General features: G+C 36.2%; 1 protein-coding gene across 1 annotated transcript in view; it reads right to left on the bottom strand.

Moving 5' to 3' along the window:
- LOC150076007 (tRNA pseudouridine synthase-like 1) overlaps window positions 1–23,898 on the bottom strand; it is an 82,411-nt gene that overhangs the window by 19,438 nt on the left and 39,075 nt on the right. Inside the window, exons 5-6 of the mRNA XM_090387647.1 lie at window positions 17,949–18,180; window positions 12,460–12,625 (exon numbers count right to left, since the gene is read on the bottom strand). Of these exons, the coding sequence (XP_090243773.1) occupies window positions 12,460–12,625; window positions 17,949–18,180 (398 nt within the window). The remainder of the gene's footprint in view (window positions 1–12,459; window positions 12,626–17,948; window positions 18,181–23,898) is intronic.

The following is a 23,898-nucleotide window of genomic DNA, read 5'->3' as shown; positions in this document are numbered from 1 at the left end:
TTCCAGTCAATGGAAGAAGGTCATTGATATACAAGAGAAAAAGAGTGGGGGAAAGAACTGAACCTTGGGGGACACCGGCATTAGTGGAGAAGTTAGAAGACAGAGAGCCATCTACCATCACCCTCAGTGAGCGATCAGAGAGAAAACTGGATAACCAATTACTAAAAACAGTTGGCAAATCATAAGATGGAAGCTTGTTTAGAAGACCTTTATGCCAAACACGATTAAAAGCCTTTGAGATGTCAAGAGCAACTACTTGTGTTTCACCGAACCTTTCCATTGAATTAGTCCATAAATGGGTAACATAAGCCAGAATATCTCCAGTGGATCAACACTGACGGAATCCATACTGGTGATCGTTGATCAGACGGAAGGTTTCTAGGTAGTTTAAGAGTTGGCGGTTAATTGATTTCTCCATTACTTTAGAAAGAGTAGAAGTAATTGCAATGGGACGATAATTGAATGGGAGGGATTTGTCACCCTTTTTAGGAACTGGCTGGATATGAGCAAATTTCCAAGCAGAAGGAAAAACACCTTTGGAATAAGAAAGTGAAAAAAGGCGGCAAAGAACAGGAGTAAGTTCAGGAGCACAGGTTTTGAGAACAAGTGGAGAAATACCATCAGGACCTGGAGCTTTCTTAGGATCAAGATTCATCAAAATCCTTCTGATATCCTTTTGACGGAAGACCACAGAAGGCATTGAATGGAGCATGTTGGGAATGGTGGGAGGTGTTTTACCAAGATCATTAATACATGAGCTGGAAAAAAAATGGGATGCTAGCAGGTCAGCTTTATCCTTGTCTGAAGTGGCAACAGAACCACCTGGTTTGGACAGAGGTGGGAGCAAAGATGGGCAAAAGTTGTGGCCAATAGTTTTGGCAAGAGACCAGAATGCTCGGCTACCATTAGGGCAAGAAGCAAGTTTTCTACTTTTAGCCTATTCAAACTCTAGTTTGGACTGATTAATAACTGCTTTACAACTGTTAGCATTAGCATTAGTAGAGGCATTTGATGCAAGAAAGCAAGCTTATGCAGCATCAGCCAAAAAAAAAAAAAAAAAAACCCACTTCCACTTCACCCCTCTGTTCATTCAAAATACCTGTCCAGCTGAGCCTTAAACTTATTTAGGCTATCAACTTCCACTACAAGGGATGGAAGTCTGTTCCACCAACCAACCACCCGCTGGCTAAAGGCAAATTTCCACACGTCTATCCTACATCTGTCTTTCTTCAATTTGAATTTATGCCCTCTCAGGTGATTATTCTGAGCTAGAGGAAGAATCTCATCAGCATTGAGCATGCTCAAACCATTCAAGGCTTTATACACCTCTATCAGATCACCTCACTGGTGCCTAGTCTCCAGACACTGTAATTTGCAAAACTTAAGCCTTTCTTCGTAAGAGCACCCCTTTGTTCCATTCACTAATCTTGTTGCCCTTCTCTGTACTCGTTCCAGCAGCTCTACATCCTTCTTGAAATGAGGCCTCCAGACCTGTATACAATACTCTAGGTGTGGCCTGATCATTGCCTTATACAAGGGAATAATCACCTCCTTATCCCTGCTGGAAAAATTCCTGTATATCATTGACAATACTCCATGAGCTACTCTTGCAGCCCGTCTGCACTGCTCAGAGAACTTCATATCTGTCTGCACAACCACCCCCAAGACCCTTTCATTCTCTACCACTGTCAGTGTAGTACCACAGAGTTGATACGTTGCTCTGGGGTTACTGTTTCCCATGTGTAGTACTTTACATTTGTCAATGTTAAACTTCATTTGCCACCTCTCAGCCCATCTGCTCAACCTTTCCAGATCCTGTTGCAGAAGCATAGTGTCAGTAGTGTCCTTCACAACCCTGCCAACCTTTGTATCGTCTGCAAACTTGGACATTAAGCTTGATATACCATCATCAATATCATTTATAAATACAAAAAACAATAATGGACCCAACACTGAGCCCTGAGGGACTCCACTAATAACATTAGTCCACAATGAGCAGTGTCCATTGATTACCACTCTCTGTCTTCTCCCCCTCAACTACCCCTTTATCCATAGCAGCAATTTGCCTCCAATGTCACACTGCTCCAATTTGTGTAGCAGTCTTCCATGTGCAACAGTATCAAAAGCCTTTCTAAGATCCAAGTATATAATATCAAAGTTATTCCCTGCATCCAGTTCTTTTGTGACTGCATCATAGTATCCAATCAAGTTGGTCAGGCAAGACTTCCCCTTAACAAAACCATGCTGTGTCTGAGCTATAACTGAAGTCTTGTCTAAATGATCCTGCAGTGCTTCTTTAACCAGTGCCTCCATTAATTTTCCTGGAACAGACGTTAAGCTCACAGGTCTATAATTACTTTTGTCAGCCTTTGATTCTCCTTTGTGAATTGGGGTCACATTTGCACATTTCCAGTCTATGGGTACCTCCCCTGAGTCCAAGGAAGCTCTCATAATTATGGCTAAGGGTTTGCTTACTTCCTTTGCTGCCTCCTTTAATATAACTGGATAGATCCTATCCACCCCGGGTGCCTTTCTTGTGTTTATCTTCAACAGTTTCTCCTCCACTTTACTCCCAATTATTTCAAGATTCTGTAGCTTACTGCTAGAGTTGAATACACCTCTGGCATTCCCCTTGCTGAATAACTCCTCATGTGTGAATGTCGATGCAAAATATTCATTTAGTTTGTTAGCTACCTGAGCAGGATCATCAACAGTTGACCCATCAATATCCAGTGGACCAATCTGATTCATCCCCTTCCTTCTAGAGTTTACATAAGTAAAGAACTCTTTGCTGTTTTTCTTTGCATCTGTTGCGAGCTTTGGTGTAGGCAGAAAATGAAACTGAAGAATTAGAAACAAGCCAATTACGATATGCAACATTCTTCTCTTGGACAGTCTTAGCACATTTATTGGAAAACCAAGGTTTAGATAAAGAACGAGATTTTGAAGTGGAGTGTGGGATAAGGGATTCCTTTCCTGCAAGAATAATTTCACTGACGCGATCTGAGCAAACATTGACATCAGAAGTTTTGAAACAGTAATCCGACCAAGGAAAAGAAGAAAAGAAGTCTCGCAGGTCATCCCATTTTGCATTCTTGTAATGCCAAACAACACGTGGTTGGGAATAGCCATGAGATAAAGGTTCCACTGGAGAAGAGACAATCACCAAGTTGTGATCTGAAGTGCCTAAAGGACCTCTCACTTCAACCGTGTACTTAGAAGGGTTGTTTGTGAGAAAAAGATCAAGTGTATTGGCTGTATGATTAGGATTGTCCGCTATTCTTGTAGGTAAATGAACAATCTGTGCTAGGTCATTAGTAATTGCAAAAGCCTCAGCATCTCGACCTGCTGGGTCGGCGTGACTAGAAAATGGAAGCCAGCTGGAGTTGTGAACATTAAAATCACCAAGGAAAATTACTTCACTGTTAGGAAAGTTGGACTGGAGAAAGTCAAGTTGCAAAGAGAGGAAGTCAAAGAGCTCCAAGTGATTAGTGGAGTTGGGAGAACGGTAGAGACAACAGATGAATTTGACACAATGAGGTAGAGAGATTTTAAGCCAGAGAAGATCAAAGAGAGGAGATTCCAAATTGCCAAGTCTCCGACAGGGAATATCAGAACGGACATATGCACAAATACCACCTTTCAGACGAAAGGAATCATACAGCGAATAATTTGGGCATCTGAGATGAGCAGTAGATGAATCAACCGATAACTGAGATTCTGTCAGAAAAAGTACATGGGGTTTGGCAGACTGCAAGTGGAAATGGACATCGTTGAGATTAGAATTGAGACCACGTATATTTGTGAAATGAATTAGGAAGTCCTTGGGAGGTTTAGATTTTTTTGCAGATAAGCTTGCTCTATTAGTTTGACAATTCATGGTGTATTCAAGAGTAAGAAAAAGTAGGTGGGACGTGCTGTATGAAGTAATGAAATTTTTGGATATGGCATACATGTGGTAAGAATATACCCAGATCCTTGACATAACGTGGCCTCAACAATGCTCCCCGCATACACACTACTCGGACTCCCTCCAGTCACTATCTGGCAGAGTAGAGGTAGCAAGATTATACACTAGCTGATCCGGAAGCTTCCTAGAGAGTTACCAATAGGTTCAGTCCGGTGTACTAACTAGCGGCCGGCCTGCGAACACCGTTTTAGAGCTGTACCCTCGAAATGTAAGGAATATTGGATCTCGCCACGATGTTCATCATAACCTCAAAAGTCATCAATCGTACTGCATGATGGAAGAGATAGGGAAGGGTTGACCGGAACTTAGCTCTAGAGACTAAACATGGGTTCCACCACTTCAAGCCTCCAATAAGCAAAGTGGTCGTATTTCACCGGTTGATGAGAGTCATCTACAACCTAGTACTGCCTGGTAACATAGAGGGGCGGCATTCCTCCATGTGGTGTGGGCGCCACACCTCGACCCCTGCTTACGTTGGTTCACACCTGGGTGGTCACCCATCATGTACTTGTGCATGGAGGTTATACCCAGGATTACCAACAGTCCCACCATCGTGAAGGTGCAAGCAGAGGATTTGGCTGTCACAGACCGTCCAGACTTTGCCGAAATTGGGTCCACTTGACTTGAATGTCACCCGAATATCAGTTCCATCAGCATTTTAGACTCCCAGGTAGCAAGTACAGCTTGTCTGGCATATCTGAGAGAATGTCTGTGACAACCTCAAGGTACCATTGACACCTCTACTACCTGGACAGGACTTGACCAACAGTGACAAATCACAGGACTTGACATTTATCAACACCAGACTTCACTGAACTGGATGGGCCCTGGTCCCACGAGTGATTAGCATTAGCATTAGTAGAGGCATATGATGCAAGAAAGCAAGCTTATTCAGCATCAGCCAAAAAAAAAAAAAAAAAAAAAACCCACTCCCAATTCACCCCTCCGTTCATTCGAAATACCTGTCCAGTTGAGCCTTAAATTTGTTTAGGCTATTAACTTCAACAAGTGATGGAAGTTGGTTCCACCAACCAACCACCCGCTGGCCAAAGGCAAATTTCCGCACATCTATCCGACATCTGTCCTTCCTCAATTTGAATTTATGCCCTCTGAGGTGATTATTCTGAGCAAGATGAAGAATCCCATTGGCATTGAGCATGCTCAACCCATTCAAAGCCTTATACACCTCTATCAGATCACCTCGCCGGTGCCTAGTCTCCAGACTCTGTAATTTGCAAAACTTAAGCCTTTCTTCGTAAGAGCAACCCTTTGTTCCATTCACTAATCTTGTTGCCCTTCTCTGTACCCGTTCCAGCAGCTCTACATCCTTCTTGAAATGAGGCCTCCAGACCTGTATACAGTACTCAAGATGTGGCCTAACCATTGCCTTATACAAGGGAATAATCACCTCCTTATCCCTGCTAGAAATATTCCTGTATATCATTGACAAGACACCATGAGCTACTCTTGCAGCTCGTCTGCACTGCTCAGAGAACTTCATATCTGCCTGCACAATTACCCCCAGGTCCTTTTCATTCTCCACCACTGTCAGTGTAGTACCGCAGAGTTGATACGTTGCTCTGGGGTTACTGTTTCCCATATGTAGTACTTTACATTTGTCAATGTTAATCTTCATTTGCCACCTCTCAGCCCATCTGTTCAACCTTTCCAGATCCTGTTGCAGCAGCATAGCGTCAGTAGTGTCCTTAACAACCCTGCCAACCTTTGTATCGTCTGCAAACTTGGACATTAAGCTTGATATACCATCATCAATATCATTTATAAATACAGAAAACAATAATGGACCCAACACTGAACCCTGAGGAACTCCACTAATAACATTAGTCCACGTTGAGCAGTGTCCATTGATTACCACTCTGTCTTCTGCCACTCAACCATCCCTTTATCCATAGCAGCAATTTGCCTCCAATGCCACACTGCTCCAATTTGTGCAGCAGTCTTCCATGTGCAACAGTATCAAAAGCCTTTCTAAGATCCAAATATATAATATCAAAGTTATTCCCTGCACCCAGTTCTTTTGTGACTACATCATAGTATCCAATCAAATTGGTCAGGCAAGACGTGCCCTTAACAAAACCATGCTGCGTCTGAGCTATAACTGAATTCTTGTCTAGATGATCCTGCAGTGCTTCTTTAACCAGTGCCTCCATTAATTTACCTGGAACAGAAGTTAAACTAACAGGTCTATAATTACTTGTGTCAGCCTTTGATCCTCCTTTGTGAATTGGGGTTACATTTGCACATCTCCAGTCTATAGGTACCTCCCCTGAGTCCAAAGAAGCTCTCATAATTATGGCTAGGGGTTTGCTTACTTCCTTTGCTGCCTCCTTTAATATAACTGGATAGATCCCATCCACCCCATGCCTTTTTTATGTTTATCCTCAACAATCTCTCCTCCACTTTCCTCTCAGTTATTACAAAATCATCCAGCTCACTGCCAATGTTTACTTTACCTACATCATTCTCCTTCCTGAATAACTCCTCATGCGTGAATGTAGATGCAAAATACTCGTTTAAATTGTTAGCCACCTGAGCAGGATCCTCAACTGTTGAACCATCAAAATCCAGTGGACCAATCTGATTCATCCCTTTCCTTTTCGAGTTTAAATATATAAAGAACTCTTTTCTGTTTTTCTTTGCATCCTTTGCCAAGGATTTTTCGTAGTCTGCCTTTGCCTGCCTAATCTCCTTTGTGACTTGGTTACAGACCAACTTATATCTATCATAGGCTTCCATGTCACCCATTAATTCGTATGTATCCCATGCATTTTTCTTCTCTGCCACATGCCTCATTAGTTCATCTGACAACCATTTAGTCCTAAACCTTGAACAATATTTCTTAGTTGGTATGTAAAGCCTGGTAGCCTCCAAGATTAGTTCCTTGAATGCTTCCCATTTTGAGTTCGCCGTTGGTAACATCATCAGTTGGTCCCACTGTATAGAATTTAAATACTGTCTCAGACCATCATAGTCGCCTTTACGAAAACAAAAACCCTTCCCTTTACCTCTGATGGTAGTTACCTCCTTGAGTAAATCCCACTTCAACACACTGTGATCACTGCCACCTAGTGGTTCATTTATCTGCAGATTCTTAATGCATGAAGAATCACTACTGATAATCAGATCAAGAGTATTGCTCCCTCTTATTGCCTCACGAACATGCTAATGTAGAAAACAATCATCCAATAAATCCACAAAAGCCTTGCTAGTGTGCGAGTGACCAACCCACAAATTCCAGTCAATATCTGGGAAATTAAAATCCCCCATTATAAGACTCTCTGATTTACTGGCCCACTCTATTTCCCTGTACAATATCTTATTATACTCATCAGAGTCATTAGGCCTATAGCACACTCCTACTCTCAATTTTGATTTCCCTATGCTTATGTCACACCAAATTGACTCGACACTGCCCTGTCCATCGATGTCGACTGGCTTCACTTCCTTGGACCTTATGTGTTTCTTAATTAATAGCATAACCCCTCCTTCCCTCCTGTCCTGTCTATCCTTTCTATACACATTGTATTCCCCAAATTCCAGTTCCCAAATTACTTATATCTGTGTGACACCAAGTCTCTGATATCCCAACAATATCTGCCTTTGATGTTTTGAGCAATACCTCAAATTCATCAAATTTATTTACCAAACTCCTAGCATTGGTGTACACGCAGGTATACATGCACGTGTTTCTATTCTTAGCTACCCTAACACAACCCATGTGTTTACTTGTACCGCAATGACTCCCAGCAGTCTCTGAAATATCCTGCATCTTGTTTTTCAGGCTTCTGCTCATTTCAATAGAAGCAGTGCAAGAATCACTTCCACCTCTGCCAGTGGCTACTGTTAATCTATTAGTCCTTGTATCCCCCCCAAATGATATCCCAAATGGGAACATCGATACGACTGAAGACCAACTGCAGCTTGCTGCTGGCCATGTTGACTCTCAAACCATGCTCCCTTGTGTGGTCCTATATTTTCCTCTCCCCGACAGGGGGGATGGTCTTTTCAATCCCCTTTCCTCTCCGCTGCTCCTGTCTTTGCCTGGCAGGGCATGGGCATGTCCCACCTTCTCTATTGTTCCCATATTTCTGTCTTTTCCCCCAGCCTTCCATCTCCTCCCCCACTCTACCTAATATGCTAGAGTACACCCCACATAAGTTGCAAATTTAATAATGACTAAATTTAATTGCATTTACAATAACTCCATTTGGCTTTTCTACTTCAATTGTCTTAACCCCTACTGAGCGAGATTTTTATTATTATTATTTTTTATGTGAAAACATCTATGGTGGCACAAGAGTAAAATCAATTGGTAATGAAAATTTCTTGTAATGGAAATAATGCAACTGATTGTTAACAAAGAAAGCTGACCATTTAGATTTTAAATTATGGCACTTCCTAAATGGTGCTAACGATGCTAACTCAGCCACTAACGTTGATTTGGTATGGTAAGTAGTTGATGATTCAGTAGAGTTAGTTCGTACTAAGATACGGAAAAAATGCGTCACTTCCTAAAGGCTGCTACTCAGTCACTAACGTTGATTTGGTAGAGTAAGCAGCGGGAAGTAATATTATGCAAGAAGCCACCAAAAAAAGCTTCAAAGCTACCAAAGAAGCCTCTCGTGTCGAAAAGGAACGAGTTCAAAAACATGGAGAACAAAAAAATGCAGACTTTAATAAAATCTGCAGATTTTATTAAAGAATATTCTTCCAAGAATATTCTTTCACACAAAATCATTTCATTGCTTAAAATTTAAATGGCTTTGATTCAAGAATGCAACAATAAAACAATCACTTGAACAAACAATAACTTCTTGCAGTAGTTTTTGGTTATGACGTCATATTAGTCTACAAATAGATTTTGCTAACTACTGAATTGTAAAAATACCTATAAAAGTATTTCCAAGATGGCTAAAACTCCAGCTGCGGGAAATTGAGAAGTATGCAAGAAATGAAAACTTCAAAGCCACTGAAGAAGCTTCTCATTTCGACAAAAGAACGAGTTCAAAATATAGAGAATGAAAAAAATGCAGTGTAATAAAATCTGCTTCTCAGGATTTTGATGAACATTAACCTTCTATGTTGACTTCTCATCAAGAAGCTGCGTCAAAGCCACACAGGCTTTGAAGGATTTCCAGGATCACCTGCTGTGGGTCGACTTGCTAGAAACAGGGCTTATTGGTTTGCTATGGCTAGAGAAATTGATTTAGAAGCCATACTGATTGCAAGAAGAAGTACGAGTATTTCGTTGAATAACAACAGCATAATCTCGGCTAAACAAAATCATTTTCCACTAATACTGGCTTCTGCTATTACCATCCATAAATCTCAGGGAGTTATTTCCGATTCCGTAGTTTATGAATACAAGAAATGTCACAAACAACAACTAGTTTATGGTGCATTATCTTGAGTTACCGATATCAATGATCCTTATATTATTGCTGCGAACGAAGAAAAGAAATTTTATCATGGACTGAGAAATGCTACATCCACTCTTGCACTTCAAGCTGAAATGACCAGGTTGTTGAGTAATCTTCTATTTACCATGCAAGATACTTTATAAGAGTTCATCAATAAATGACAAGATCTTTCCATTCTAACTTTAAATCGTCAAAGTTTACATGCTCACAGTGATGATCTCGTCAATGCAGTCACACAACAAACCAATTTACTTCTACTTTCTGAAACGTGGCTAAATAACAATGAAGAAGAAGTAAGTATACCTAACTTCAATCATGTCGTTCAATTCAAACAAGAAGATGAACAAGCTGGTGGTGTAGCAGTTTATCATAAGAGAGAAAATCGTACTCATGTTGTTACTTCTCATATGGAAGTGATTTATCGACAAACTGTTGGCAAATCCGTGAGTTAGACCTGTTGGAGACATTGTGCAGTTGAATGCCTTCTTCCTGATGGTCAAACGATATTGTTGGTAGTCATTTACATTTCACCTAACCAAAAGATCGAACACATCATTGAATTCATCAATTTCATTTTACTTCATTACACAATTGAAGGAGTTACACTGCTATAACAATTTTCTCTTAAGAAATGTGACCAAATACCAATGATATATTTAGTCGAGATTTCAACGTTAATTTTGCAGATACTCAATCTAAACCTTTGACTGATTTCTTAGAAAATAAATTTGGACTAATGTTAAATACTTCTAGATCTGTATTGACTACTAATCGTGGAACTATAATTGATGCTGTGTTTCAAAGGCATTTTCAGTCTTTACAGTCTCAAGTGTATGTATCATATTTTAGCTATCACAAACCCACTGTAAGTAAATTACCTTTTGAACATGTATTGCAACCTCAAATTCATGAAACTGTTGAAAAAAAATAAATGCTTTAAAATGTTAAACATGCATGGATTCTTTTCATACTAAACCCCTTTAACCTCATCCAAGCCAAGGATATTTTCAAATATAACATCTTTCATGCGTAGAGAGTACACACACTGTTTTTTTTTTATTTAAGTCTTAGCCACTGAAATCTCAGGAAAATTAGGTGGCAGGACCTGCCAGAGTAAAACTTAAACTGCTGGGTACCTGGTCTGCCTGCACAGGGCTAAGTGTGGGCAGTGTTGGGCCCCAACAGGGTCCAACACTAAATGGCCAGATACGATACACGACACTACACATATACAATATCCATACACTATTAAACCTCTGGGCTTTGCAGTAACCTGTACCAGTAGTAATAGAGGCATTTTATGAAAGAAAGCAAGCACATGAGATTATGTAGCAGCTGCCAAAAATAAAAAAAAAAACAATTTCATACATCCATTCCCTCTAAACGTTTGTCGAGTTCCCCCTTGAATTTACATAAGCTATCAACTTTCACAACCAGATGGAAGTTTGTTCCAGCAATTAACCACCCATTGGCTAAAGGGCAACTTCTGCACATCTATTCTACAACTGTCTTTCCTCAATTTGAATTTATGCCTTCTCAGGTTCATAATCTGAGCAAATGGAAAAATCCCAACAGAATTCAGCGTGCTCAATCCATTCAAAGCCTTATACACCTCAATCAGATCACTTGGCAGGTTCCTAGTATTCAGCCACTGTAATTTGCAGAATTTAATAAGCCTTTCTTGATAGGAGGACTCACAACTGCTTCCAGTTGTGAGTAGTGGCTTTCAGTTTCACTTTATTTTTTTGTTTATTTTCCATATATTAATTTTAATATCATTCAAATTTCTCAGTGTCTAGCCTTTTCTTTGTTCAGGCTGTTCAATTACAGCACACTAGCAAGCAGATGTAGCATCTTAAGCATTATCTGTTCGGTCTGCAGCAAAAATTTCCATGTGGTATAAAAATGTTAGCTTGAATTGCCAATCTTTAGGTGATAGCACCATGTATGTCTTCACATATGCATCCCATGAAAGTATCTTATAAAACATTGTCTTTTAGAGGATAGCACACAGTAATTTGGATATTTTTAATTTTATTTTAGTTTTGGCATTCTGTGAATTTATCCCTCCCCATTCAATATGGTGGTCCTTGTCATTTGGGATTGCTTGGATCTTCTTTACTTTCTATCTATAAAATAGAACAATTAATTTTAATATTTTAACTTTACTCTGCTTCCTCTGCAGTTGCTCTTCCATTTGGTTTTATTTTAAACTTTTATGTTTTCCTTTACTCTCTGAGATGTTTGATTTTTACCTCTATTTATTATCTTTCTGCTCGATTATGTGGGATGACATTTGTTTTTAGGTTTGTACATGTTTAGAGTACTTGCCTTTTTCTGGCTGCAGTAGCACCACTTTGAGTATCTACGCAGTTGTGCTTCCTTCAGTAAGTATTGGCATTCTGTTTCATCCAATTCCATTTATTTTACAATTTTTATTTCCAAATTATATCTGTTTCACAGCTTTTTAGTTTACTTATTTGGTTTTGTTTAACAATTCTACATCTTTCACATTGTTTTCTTTCTCTGTCATACAAGGCTAATTCACTTTCTCCCAAGCAGGCCATGTCTGAAAACAGAATTTGGGATCCAAAGTGGCCAATGCCACTCTGATGATAAGGTTATTGTGTTTCACTTGTTCTATTGCTATCTTTCTCTTCTCTACCAATTTGCATATGTTGGGGTCTGCCTTTTTTTTTTTTGCAGTAGAATCATTATGTTCAAGACTATTTGCAGTTGTGCTTCCCATCACGAACATTGGCTTTCAATATTTTATTCTTTCAATATTTCAATATTTTATTCTTTATTTTTCACATTTTAAATCTTTCAATTCTCTCCCTCTCTCTTTAGCCTTTTCTTTGTTCAGACTTGTTCAATTATAGGCTGGCAAGCAGCTGTAGCACCTCACAAGCTTAATGCTGTTGCAGTTTGAAGCAGAATTTCTCATGTGGTATAACAGTGTTAGAGTGAATTGCTAATCTTTAAACTGAAACCTATTATATTATTTTTTTTAAATAAACTATAAAATTCATCAGAAAAAAAAATTACCTTCCTTTTCATATTCCACATGTGCTAAATACAATCCACAAGCAGGGGCAATATGTGCTGATGAAATCTGGTTACCAAAGGATGGATTATTTAGCATCCGATGGATGTCATCCACACAAATTTTTCCTGTTCCAACTGCCAAAGCTGTTCCAACCATTCTTCTTATCTAATTCAGATAAAATGCTTATAAATTACCACTCTCTAATTCAATTAAAAATATTGATTCCAGTAATAACATTTTCATTAGACAATTAACAAAAAAGAGAAATTAAAAAGCACAGGGAGAGGAAAATATTCTGCTTTTGTACAGAATATCTTCTATACAAAGACAGAATATCAGAAATTCCAGATACTATAAAATGAATTATCCTCCTCAAGAATTAAGCAAAAATGTGGTGCTTAATAAAGGTGCAAGCCAAATTTTAGTAACTGACTCAAACATTATATTAAATAATGTTAAATGTAAAATCAAAAAATTTTATTCTTTAAAATATTAAATTCTTTTTATGCAAAAACATGATTTTAGTTTTATTAAGATTTTTCCTTAAGTTATTTTAATTTTAACAGCAGAATTCTGATTATCCATGATAACTGAGGGAAGCTAGAGTCAGGATAACTGAAAATCAGTTAATATAAATTATATTTTATGAGAATTGTCATGTATTTTATGTAAAAAGAAAATGACACCATATCATTAAAAAAATTAACATAGAAAAAAGAAGATGGCAATTTTCACATGGTCTAATAATAATTGCTAAAAAAAACATACTAAGACTACAATTTATGTCCATTGTACTTGTAATTAATTAAAATAATTTTTAATAATGAATAACACTTAAAATAATGCTACATTTATGGGATTCACATCACTTTAAATGCCCTTCAATATTTTTAGCAATGGTCTTCATTTTTTCTATCCTTGTTAACAGAACACACCATCACATTTTTCACGTACAGCACAATCCTTGATTAGAACACAGATAATTTCAATCACAATATCAGTAACTACTTGCATCGATTTCACAGATCCCTCTTTTCCATTAATGTGGTGGCATCTGGTAAGTTTTAAAAAGTGAGCAATATAGAACAGAAGTAATTAAATTAAAATTTATTTTAATTCATATACTATAATATTATTATCTAAAATGTGTCTGAATCAACAAACAGTTACACATTTACAAAATAATATTGATTTTTTTTTTTATTTCATTCAGTCCTAAATTATAGAATTCTAAGACGTTCATATTGAAGTCATAAGAATCACGGCCAACAAAGATTTAATAATTATGTACACACTAAGTGCAGATTAAAAACTATAATAAAATTATTATAGTTGGTTTTTATTGTCAATAAAATCAATACACAGAGTGAATCAGAGCTCACACAGCCCAACTTGTAAATGTTACTTTATTCTTACTGTTTACAACTTGATTATATTTGATTCTGACTGCAACAATGGTGCCACTACTTGTTACTAGATATCTCACAATTAACGATGAAGAGAGACAATTTGGCCTTAGTAGCCCTTGTGTCATTAAACCGAACAACAACATAGATATCTCATAATTATTTGATTTTATGTTTGGAATTCAGTCACTCACACATTGGCAGTCTTGTGTTTATGATGCATGTGTCACTTTCTGAGAAGCAGTGATTGTTCATGATTGAACAATAAGTCTACAATTTTAAGGGTGTCATTTCCATGAGACTGGACATGTTGATAATAAAAAATGTACTGAAAGGCCTTATTAAATAATGGAAACATTGGAGATGTCAGACAGTGGTTACTGAAATTGCTTCAGAAATTATTTGGAAAACCTGCACTGCAGATGCATATGGTATAGTTGAGTGCAGAGAGAGTTAAAAATTTCACTTTCATTATTATCGTATTCATGTTATGAATTAACTTAAAGAGCCAAAACAATCATCAATGCATTCATCAACCAATATGGGGAGGGGGGAATACCAGATGCTTTTTTCGGTGATGAATGCAAAGCTCCAAAACAGTAGGATACAGACTAATGAAAATTCACATCTTCCATAAACTGCCTTTACATGCTCAAAAGTGGTGTGTAGCGCTGTTTCATGCTGGCATGTGGTGGGATGCCTTTTCATCAAAGATGCACTTGTCAGAAACATTTACTATGATCACTCTCATAAACCATTTCATTATTAGAAGTGGATAGATGTGAATGCTGATTTTGAAAATTCAGCATTCAAATCCAATGAAATTTCAGTGTTGAGAAACTTTTTATAATAATTTATATTTATAATTAATAATTGTTTATAATAATAATAATTCTTTTGAAACACCTTGAATATAAGAATTTTAAAAAGGCAGCTATTTAAAGTTTATAACCATATTTATACTGATCAGTGCACTTTATTAAATTTCATTAGATTCAATTAATCATGTTTTAGTAATTGTGTAATGGAGTGGGAGTGACTCATATGCATATTTCCTTCCCCTTTCACATTAATTATGCTAGAGAAATTAAATCATTGAAGACCATGTGAAAATTAATTTTATGCACTTACCATGAGTTTAAAATGAAGACAAATATTTTGCTTCTTATGTTTGTATATAGTGTAAATAGAGAATTAGTACAGCAGAAAAAACCAAAGGGTGCAACAAGAATAAGCTGGAAAGAAACATGAATAATACTATCTAATAAAAAGGTTTAACTGCAGAAACTGTTACACAGAGTTCAGAATTAAGAACTGTGTACCCACCCATCATTCATAGATAGTACTGTATCAACATGTGATCAGCTTATGTTGGAGCTATAAAAGTAAAAATAAGGGAGTAGCAAGAAGAAACAAGATAGCAGTAGGTCTGTGATGGAATTCTCTCATAGATAACAAAATCAATTAAATCTCTTGTGGAAGCAAAATCAGTCTTAGTTTTTTTTTGTGCTAGAACCAGAGCTAAAGTATACAAAATAAGAATGAGCTATTTATTGTAACACACACACAAAGCAAAATGAAAGTCATGGCACAGTCAGCTACTGCACATTTTACAGCAGCATTTAGCACAACAAGACAGAAGTTAATTATACCTGACAACTTTCAGAAATTAAAAATCAGAAGACCTGTTAAAAGATCAGACTTTAACCAGAATGCTCCCCCACCCCAGAATCACATTCTGGCTGTCTCGGAATGACATTCCTAGACCTTATTTCAACTAATGATAACAGATTAATGCATTTTTATCCTTCAAGTGGGTAAATTGTGCATACTGTTGAGATCTGTCCAGGCCTCGGCCCGAGGAACACAAAGGACATTTGGGCTCAGGCCGGGTAACATGAACGATATTTGGGTACAAATAATCATAATGAATCGTTATTGCCAAACATTTCAGACTTTTTTGGACTATTTCCTAGATACTTTTTTAAAAATATTTTGTTATGTATTTAGATTCTTAAAGGTTTTTTAGAAAAAAATGTGTCTTAGTTATCTGTTAACACTTTTAATTGACCAATAAGGTGTACTTTGCCAACATCTCCAAAATTCACCAAAATTTGTACTCTTTCGTGGAAATGATCCAGGCTGTATTTTTCTCAGTAAAGTAGCCTTTACCCTTAAGTGGGCATTAAGATGCAATTTATGTTATATCAAGAGTATATGAGTCATTATGTCTTCTGGCAATGGATTCCTTTTTAGTTGTATGTATACAGTATTTATTAAACATGTGATACCATTAATCCCTAGTTCTACTATATCCAAGATTTTGCATTGACCTACTTTCTATTCTAAGAACATTCGCTTATAACAATTTCTAACTGCTTCTTTGCTATATCTAATACTGACCAATAATTTAGAAATACAGGTAAGGGGAATGCTTACACATCATTCATACAGTGAGAATTGCCAGTGACAGTCAGTTCTAATTTTTTTAATTTAAGTAGTGGTGGATATCAATATTCATTTTGGAATTACTATATTAAATATGGTAAATTGAAAATTTATTACATTTCCTTTTTTATATAATTAATATTGATAATTATTTTTGAAAATTATTATTGTTATGTAATTATTAATATTGAATTTTGATTCTGAAAGTATTTTTTTTATTATTATGCAATTTCAAAGTAATGCTAGCAATTATATTTATATAAAAAGTTTCGATCGGAGTGGGATAAAATCAGTTCGGGGTGGGGGGGATGAATTTGAAAAATATTCTGGCTCAGGTCAGGCCATCTAGAAAACAAAACGTAGAAAAGAAAACTAAACTTGCTGGAAAAGTGAAAGATACACCAGATTATCAGAAAACTTCTGATACTAAATAGGAAGAGTTGGCACATATGTACATGCTTTAAGCTAAATTAAGGAGACAGAACATATTTGCAACAACTTTTTACATTTAATGCTTGATTGTTATATGCTAAACAAACACTTTTTTTTTTGCAATCTCAAAAAGTACCTATAAAGAACATTAAAGAATGAATAAATAACGCTATCCACATATTAAAATGAAGAATTTTTTCACACCCAGTTAACGACTGCAAACTCATAGAGATTGTCATATGCCACTATGAAATGAGAGAAAATGATAAACCACCCAACACTGGGCTCTTATGTACATATTTTAGGTCTGCAATTGAAAAAATAATAACAATAAAATGCCTGTATATTTTAAAAATAACAAACGATCAAAAATCAGAAGAAAACTAAACTTACTGGAAAAGTGAAAGATACACCAGATTATCAGAAAACTTCTGATAATAAATAGGAAGAGTTGGCAGGTATACATGCATTAAGCTAAATGAAGGAGATAGAACATATTAATAATTTCTCTGACTTACATAAGCAGGTTTTTTATTTTATTTTTTTTGATGATGCTTTATATAACCTTGCTTTCTGGCATCATTTGATACTAATAATATAATACTAGAGTATTTTTGAACTATAACAAAGAAAGGATATTTTGAAGGAAAATAGAATTGGTTTTCTGCTCATAAAACATAGATATAGCAACACATCCATCACTGCTAGTAATGTACTATCCTTAAATATCTACTTCTAACTTCATGAGTATGAGGAAACATCTCATTATGAATTCATTCATCATAGCTAATTCATTTGTTGATTCAGATTAAATATATAGACTGATTATCTTCTTGTCATGGGCTCTCTCAAGCACACAAATTAATTCTTTCATTACAGGTGACACTGATTAACACACCAACTCTTGCTGTTATACTGGTAACATGGGCACCATCAAATGGTGAGAGATGCTGTAGAACCTGCATGCAGGAAAATGTGCACATTTTCCTGCACATGCCACAGTAAAATATGTACGTTTTGTTGTGGTATGACTGGCATAATCAAATAGTGATTTAGGAACATAAGAGGGTTTAAAAAACATATTCAGTAAAACTGAAATGGATAAATCAAACCAATTAAATCATTAGAAAGAACATGTACACATGATACAAAATAAGCCTGAAAAACTAAATTGATCTATTACCTTATTAATTTCAACTTACTTGATTATATAAAAATGAGCGACTCCTTATTGAAATGTCCCAAAAGTCTGCATTGGTGTTAAAATCATCAAAGTAATGATAAAAACCTTGAGATGGCCTCATCTCAACAGGATCCAAAGTTTTCAACGTGTTTTGTTCCTTTGATTTGTCATATGAAGCAAAAGAGGCAAAGTCATGACTACCAGAAAAAAGATTAATTGCTTCTTGAACACTCTGGAGATTAATATCGTACCTACATAAAAAGAAATACATTTCTGCTTTTAATCATTTGAATTTTTTTTTTCAAAGCTAAAAACTTTTTTATTAAGTTACATTATTAACACAACTACTCCAAATGTACCAACTCTTCTGATATTACTGCATCAATTCCTATGATATTATCTGGGTTTTTTTTTTATTGCATATTATATTTGTACAAATGTGTATTTAAATGAAAGAATTTTCCCAAAATGTGGAAAATTGTTTTATTAAAGATCATAATAAAAAAAATAAAAAAACTGACTTAAAAGGAATTAAAATTAAGGTGTGACAATCACAAATGGCTCCACTGCTCTTTTGTCTGCATTACAAAAAATTTTAGAGGTCTAATCTGGACTAAAATAGAACAATTTGAAAAGTAGCTTTTACAAAGGAGATATGAGTCAAGAGCAATTTTTTTGCCTGAGATCATGAAGGATGCTTCCCCACTATAAGATGTTGAAAGCTCCTTCAAAGTCTGTAAAAATAACTGGAGAATAATTGTATGTAGACTCGTCAATAAGTTTCTTAAGCTCAAATAAAGCATTTTAACAGCCCCTCTGCCAGTTTTGAAGCCATATTGTAAGGATGATGTGATGTGATGTGATGTTTCAGTCCATAAACAGAACATTTAATCTGCATGCAATTAATAGTTTCAAAAGCATGGCAAGATGCAAACACAGAACTTTGGATTGCAGAGAGACTTGTTTGGTTTCAAAATTATTTTTAAAGGAACAAGTTTCCAGTGAACAGGAAATAATCCAGCTTGTAAAGAGCAGTTATCTATAACAAGTGGTTAGGACAGAGAGAGTGAAAATAATTCAGAAATATACATTCAAGGAGGTTAGTAATAGTATTTGCCATATAGTGCAAGGAAGCCACAGGCTTTTGCTGCACTGGCAAAAAAAAAAAAAAAAATCCAAGTAGATAAGAAAATACAAATTATATGCTTCCCCTCCTCACACAGGAAACTATCCAGCTGACCTTTGAATTTATTCAAACTGACAGCGTCAACTACCTGCAAGGGCAACTTGTTCCAGCAATCAATGACTTGCTGACTAAAAGAACACTTCCCACAATCTAATCTAAACCCCAGTAATCTGAATTCATAACTCCTAGTTCTGGAATTCTTTATAACAGCAAAAATTCTACTTCATTTGCTTTACTCATCCCTCTCAGAGCTTATAAATCTCAATCAGGTCACCTGGTTGCCAAGCTCTGTAGTCCTTATTATAATTGGAGTCTTTCCTCGTATGGCTGTCCTTCTGCTGGTCTCTCCATTCAGTTGCCCATCTCAATTGGCAACTCAATTAGTGAGATCAGCAGAAGGACAACCATAAGAGGAAAGACTGATTATATAGGCAACCAGCTTGGCAACCAGGCACTTCAGAGGTGACTGAGTCCTGGATACTTTTCTTTTCTTGTGGCCACTGCAATAGCAGAATTAGTTTATCCAGAGTGAATGAGGGAATAATATCGGAGGATCAATTAGCATCACCGAGTCTTCTTATTTCAGTTTGAATAGGAGATCAGTGGATCATTCTGCAGGAAAAGCATACCTAATATCTTGTTAATGGTGTTGTTCCAATCGAATGAGTCTTCATCATTGGTTATCACAGTAATTTAAAGTATTTCCCATACTGTATTATGAAAATCGACAGAATAAATTTTATTTAAGCTGATTTTATAAATAAAGCATGATTTGTCTTTGGTAGAAGAACTAAGAAGCTAAGACAAAATTTTGCTATGATTTCAGTTTATACTCACAATCAGTTTTTATATAACTTCTTAGTATCTTTATATTCTTGATGAAATTTATTTATATCTGAGGGAGAAAAGTTCTTGTTTCTTCATGCTCTTTGAAAGAAGTGATGACTTTGGTGAATATTACATCTAAGTTCTGGATTTCTTTCAGCAACAGAATTTGTATCTTTCAACTCTGTAATTAGAGTTGGTAAATCAGAAATAACTGAATAACTGAATTTGTCCCATTTAACATTACAAGTAGAATAACACACATACCAGGTTTGTTTGTTTGTTTGTTATTTGGTTTTTAGGAGCATTAGCAACTAAGGCCATATTGCTCCGGGAATATGCGGTGGTCATTCCCTGACCTTTCCGCATCCTCCGTATTTGGTGGTGACGGGATCGAACCCCGGTCTAATCAAGAAGCGTGTGCTACGCACTGCTGCTCCTTCCCACCTGGCTACGGAGGCGCCCACATACCAGGTCTCTCTTAGGTGGGAGTATATGAAGTCTTAATGTGATCCATACTTGCTGTCATTGTTATTTTGAAGTTTAATAGTGCAAAACCTGCACTATTAAACAGTGCTATATTGCACTAATCATATGGTAGAATCCAAAGTGAAAGAAATAACTCTATGATTGGATGAAGTCCGTATGAACTTTCCAATTGCATATATGTGAAACCAAACTATTGATAGCTAAGGCACAATCAATATTAGTGTGTCCCAATGAGTTTCAAAAGGTAAACAGTTGATTAGGCAGATTTAAGACTAAGATGTTGTGCAAATATGAGATCTTCAAATAGTTTTTCTCTAGCACCAGTTGTAGTTTAAAGGCAAAGAGATGACTTAACATCAGTTAAGATAAATACAAGGTTATGTCCAATAGTATTTAAAGCATTTCCCAAATAATGAAGCAGTGGTATAATATCTGTTGAAGGCAGAAAGTATAATGATAATATATAAAAATATGTAGCAATACTTTGACTGCATACTGCGTGTTGAGAACAAAAACTCAAACCGCAAGAACCTATATTTTTATTGAATATGGTGAAATTTATTAAGATTTTATTGAATACTGGGGTCTTCGTGGGAAGGCTGAATTAATCTAGAGGTGAGGGGATAACCAATGATATGAACATTTAAAATTTTTGAAAGCAAGCTATGTCAAATGGAGAAATATCAATAAGATGATGAACTTCAGCAATCACTCTAGAACTACTGAGCATTTAACATTTTGATTTTTGAGACTAATAGGAAGGGTTCCAATAAGACATCACTTTGCAAGGGAACAAGGCTGTACCACGTGGCTGCAAATTTTGAAAGCTGGTAATAACAGGTTAGTTTTGAAATAATTCTGATTTTTTTTTTTTTTTTTTTACTTAATTAGGTACTAGATCGTATGTATAGCTTAGCTTAATTAGGTACTAAAATTGTAGTTAATAAAGAGTTTGAATTGCCCTAGTCATGTAGGTCAACTTATTTTTGTATGTAGTTAAGGATTTAAAAAGTTACAGCTTAACATTCCCATAGCCTTTTTTATAAATATTTTGGTGAGAACTTTGAAACTTAAGATTAGTAAATTGTAGTTAAGTAAATGATAGTTAATTGTAGTGTTCTTAAGTGTAATAAATAAATAGTTTCCAAATTCATAGTAAGATATTTTATAATTTTAAATTTTAATTAGAAGAAATTATGAATTCTAATTAAAGAATCTAGAAAGGTGAGTCGTATCATGTCAAATGATGTTGTAACTGATGGCAGAATTTCCTGTGATGGTTCTACTGTGAATTATGGTATTTTTTTGCTTACACTCATTACCATATGTGTGCTGAGCATTCATTAACTGATGTTGAGACATATCCTTGATATGTCTGGGAGTGCAACAAACTATCAGGTGTGATTGAGTTGTTGAGGAAGCAAGTTGACCTAGAGCAGGGGCCAGCAACTTTTTTGTGTGAAGAGCTATTTTTGATATAATTAAAAAAAAAAAAAAGAGAATCCGAAGAGCCGCACTTCAGCTCAAGATGGGGGGGGGGAGTTTTTTAAGAAATGGAATAGAGTGGGAAGGCGTTTTATTAAAAAATATTTATTTTTATATATTATTTATTAATAATATTTCTAATTAATGACTTTTGCTTCTCAACTTCTTGAGCGAGTCTTTCAACATCAGGGAAATGTGCCATAATTTTCATCTTTAAGCATGCTGAGAGACTTGCATCATTCAGACGGTATCGAAAGTGACAATATTGAAAGGAAAGTGCAATAAAAGCAAAATTCATCAGCAATCCAGGACCACATGGATAAACACTTTTAAGTAACTATAAGGGATGTATCAGAATTGTCAAAAGCAATAAAGTAAAAAATTTAATTTGTCTATACAATATGTCAGGAGTATAAACAAATTAAATTAATTTGAGGTTTTGATAAGGTCAACTAATGCTGATGTGGCTGGGCTTACTCAGACAGTGCCACTCAGAGATACAAGGTGAATACCTGTGTGTTAAGTTGGAGTGGGGTAGTGATGCTTCTAATCAAAAAACTGTCTGAAGGCAATAAGAAACATCCCTGAGGCAGATCAAGGCAATGAAAACATTGACTCAGTGTGGTATGAAATGACTTATAGTGAAGAAAAGTGGTAGTAGGGGTATGTTCTAGGCCAGATGACATTGAGGAGAATGACAAAAATAGGCAAGTTGAGTGGGCTAGAAAATATGAGTGTCTCATTATGGGTGACTTCAACCTATCTCTTATAGACTGGAATAAGTGGATTGGAAATACACTATATAGTAACAGGTTTTTGAACAAACTGGTTAATTGCTACTTATCCCATTCGTGTCCAAGACAGAGCAAGGGAGCTAACCGTATCAAAAACTTGACAGTGGAGGAACCAACAGCAGGAAATCCACAACACATAAAATGGATTGTATCTAAAAAAAACCTATGTAATCAAAGGTAAAAGTGAAAGATTCAATTTCAAGAGAGGGGGGACTATTGTGAAACGAGATATTTCTTGGGCTCAATTAACTGCAGTGACTACTAAATGGCGTCAGATACAAATAAGCTACAAGAGATTTATTCTTGAAGCTATAAATGTATTCATTCCACAAAATAAAAGCCAAAATGGATGATGGGTGGGGTTAAGAATTTGATTGAGTAAAAGAAACAAGCATAGCACAGTTACAGACAACAGCATGATTCTGATTTGTATGTGCATAGTAAGAGAATATGTAAAAAAGCCACTGATGGAGTAGATCAGGCAAATGCGATATGAGAAAGTTAAGAATGGGGATAAGGAATTCTTCACACACATGACAGAGGACAGAAGAGGTAAATCCAATAGATCCCTTAATTGGCTACAGTTGAAGGTCCACAGAAAGCCGAACAGATATGGCAAATGGGTTGAACAGATACTTCTCATCAATATTTACAGTTGAAGACAAGCATGAAAATCTGGGAAATGCTAAGGGATCAGACTGTTGTAATATAAGTGATATAATGATCTCAGACAAGCATTTCTTAGAAAATGATAAAGATTAAAGGAGGGCAAGACACCAGGAAAATATGGCATATATTCAGTTGTAATTGAAAAGGCTGCATATGAGTGTATCAAACTTCCGGGAATGCTAATGAGGGCATTATTGGGCTATAGGAAGATTTCCTTAGACTGGAGAAGTGCTGTCTCCCCAGAACACAAAAGTGGTGTCAAAGAGGAAGTGGGTAACTATAGGCCAGTGAGTTTGACTTCTGTGGTAGGGAATATCATAGAGTTTATGGTTAAGGATACCATTTAGGACCATCTGAATTAGAATGGAATCTTGAATAGATCCCAGCATGGGTTCCTTAAAGGGAGGTCATGCCTGACAAATTGGATAAATTACTGTGATGTAGTAATTAAGCAGTTGGATCTAGGTAACAATTTTGATATTTATATAACTAGAATTTAATAAAACTTTTGATACTATCTC

This window comes from Mastigoproctus giganteus, chromosome 13 (genome assembly GCF_048544385.1).
Source record: "Mastigoproctus giganteus isolate SK-2022 chromosome 13, ASM4854438v1, whole genome shotgun sequence".
NCBI lineage: Eukaryota > Metazoa > Arthropoda > Arachnida > Uropygi > Thelyphonidae > Mastigoproctus > Mastigoproctus giganteus.
Note: the sequence above shows the minus strand (reverse complement) of the source record. Positions and strands in the feature narration are given on the sequence as shown.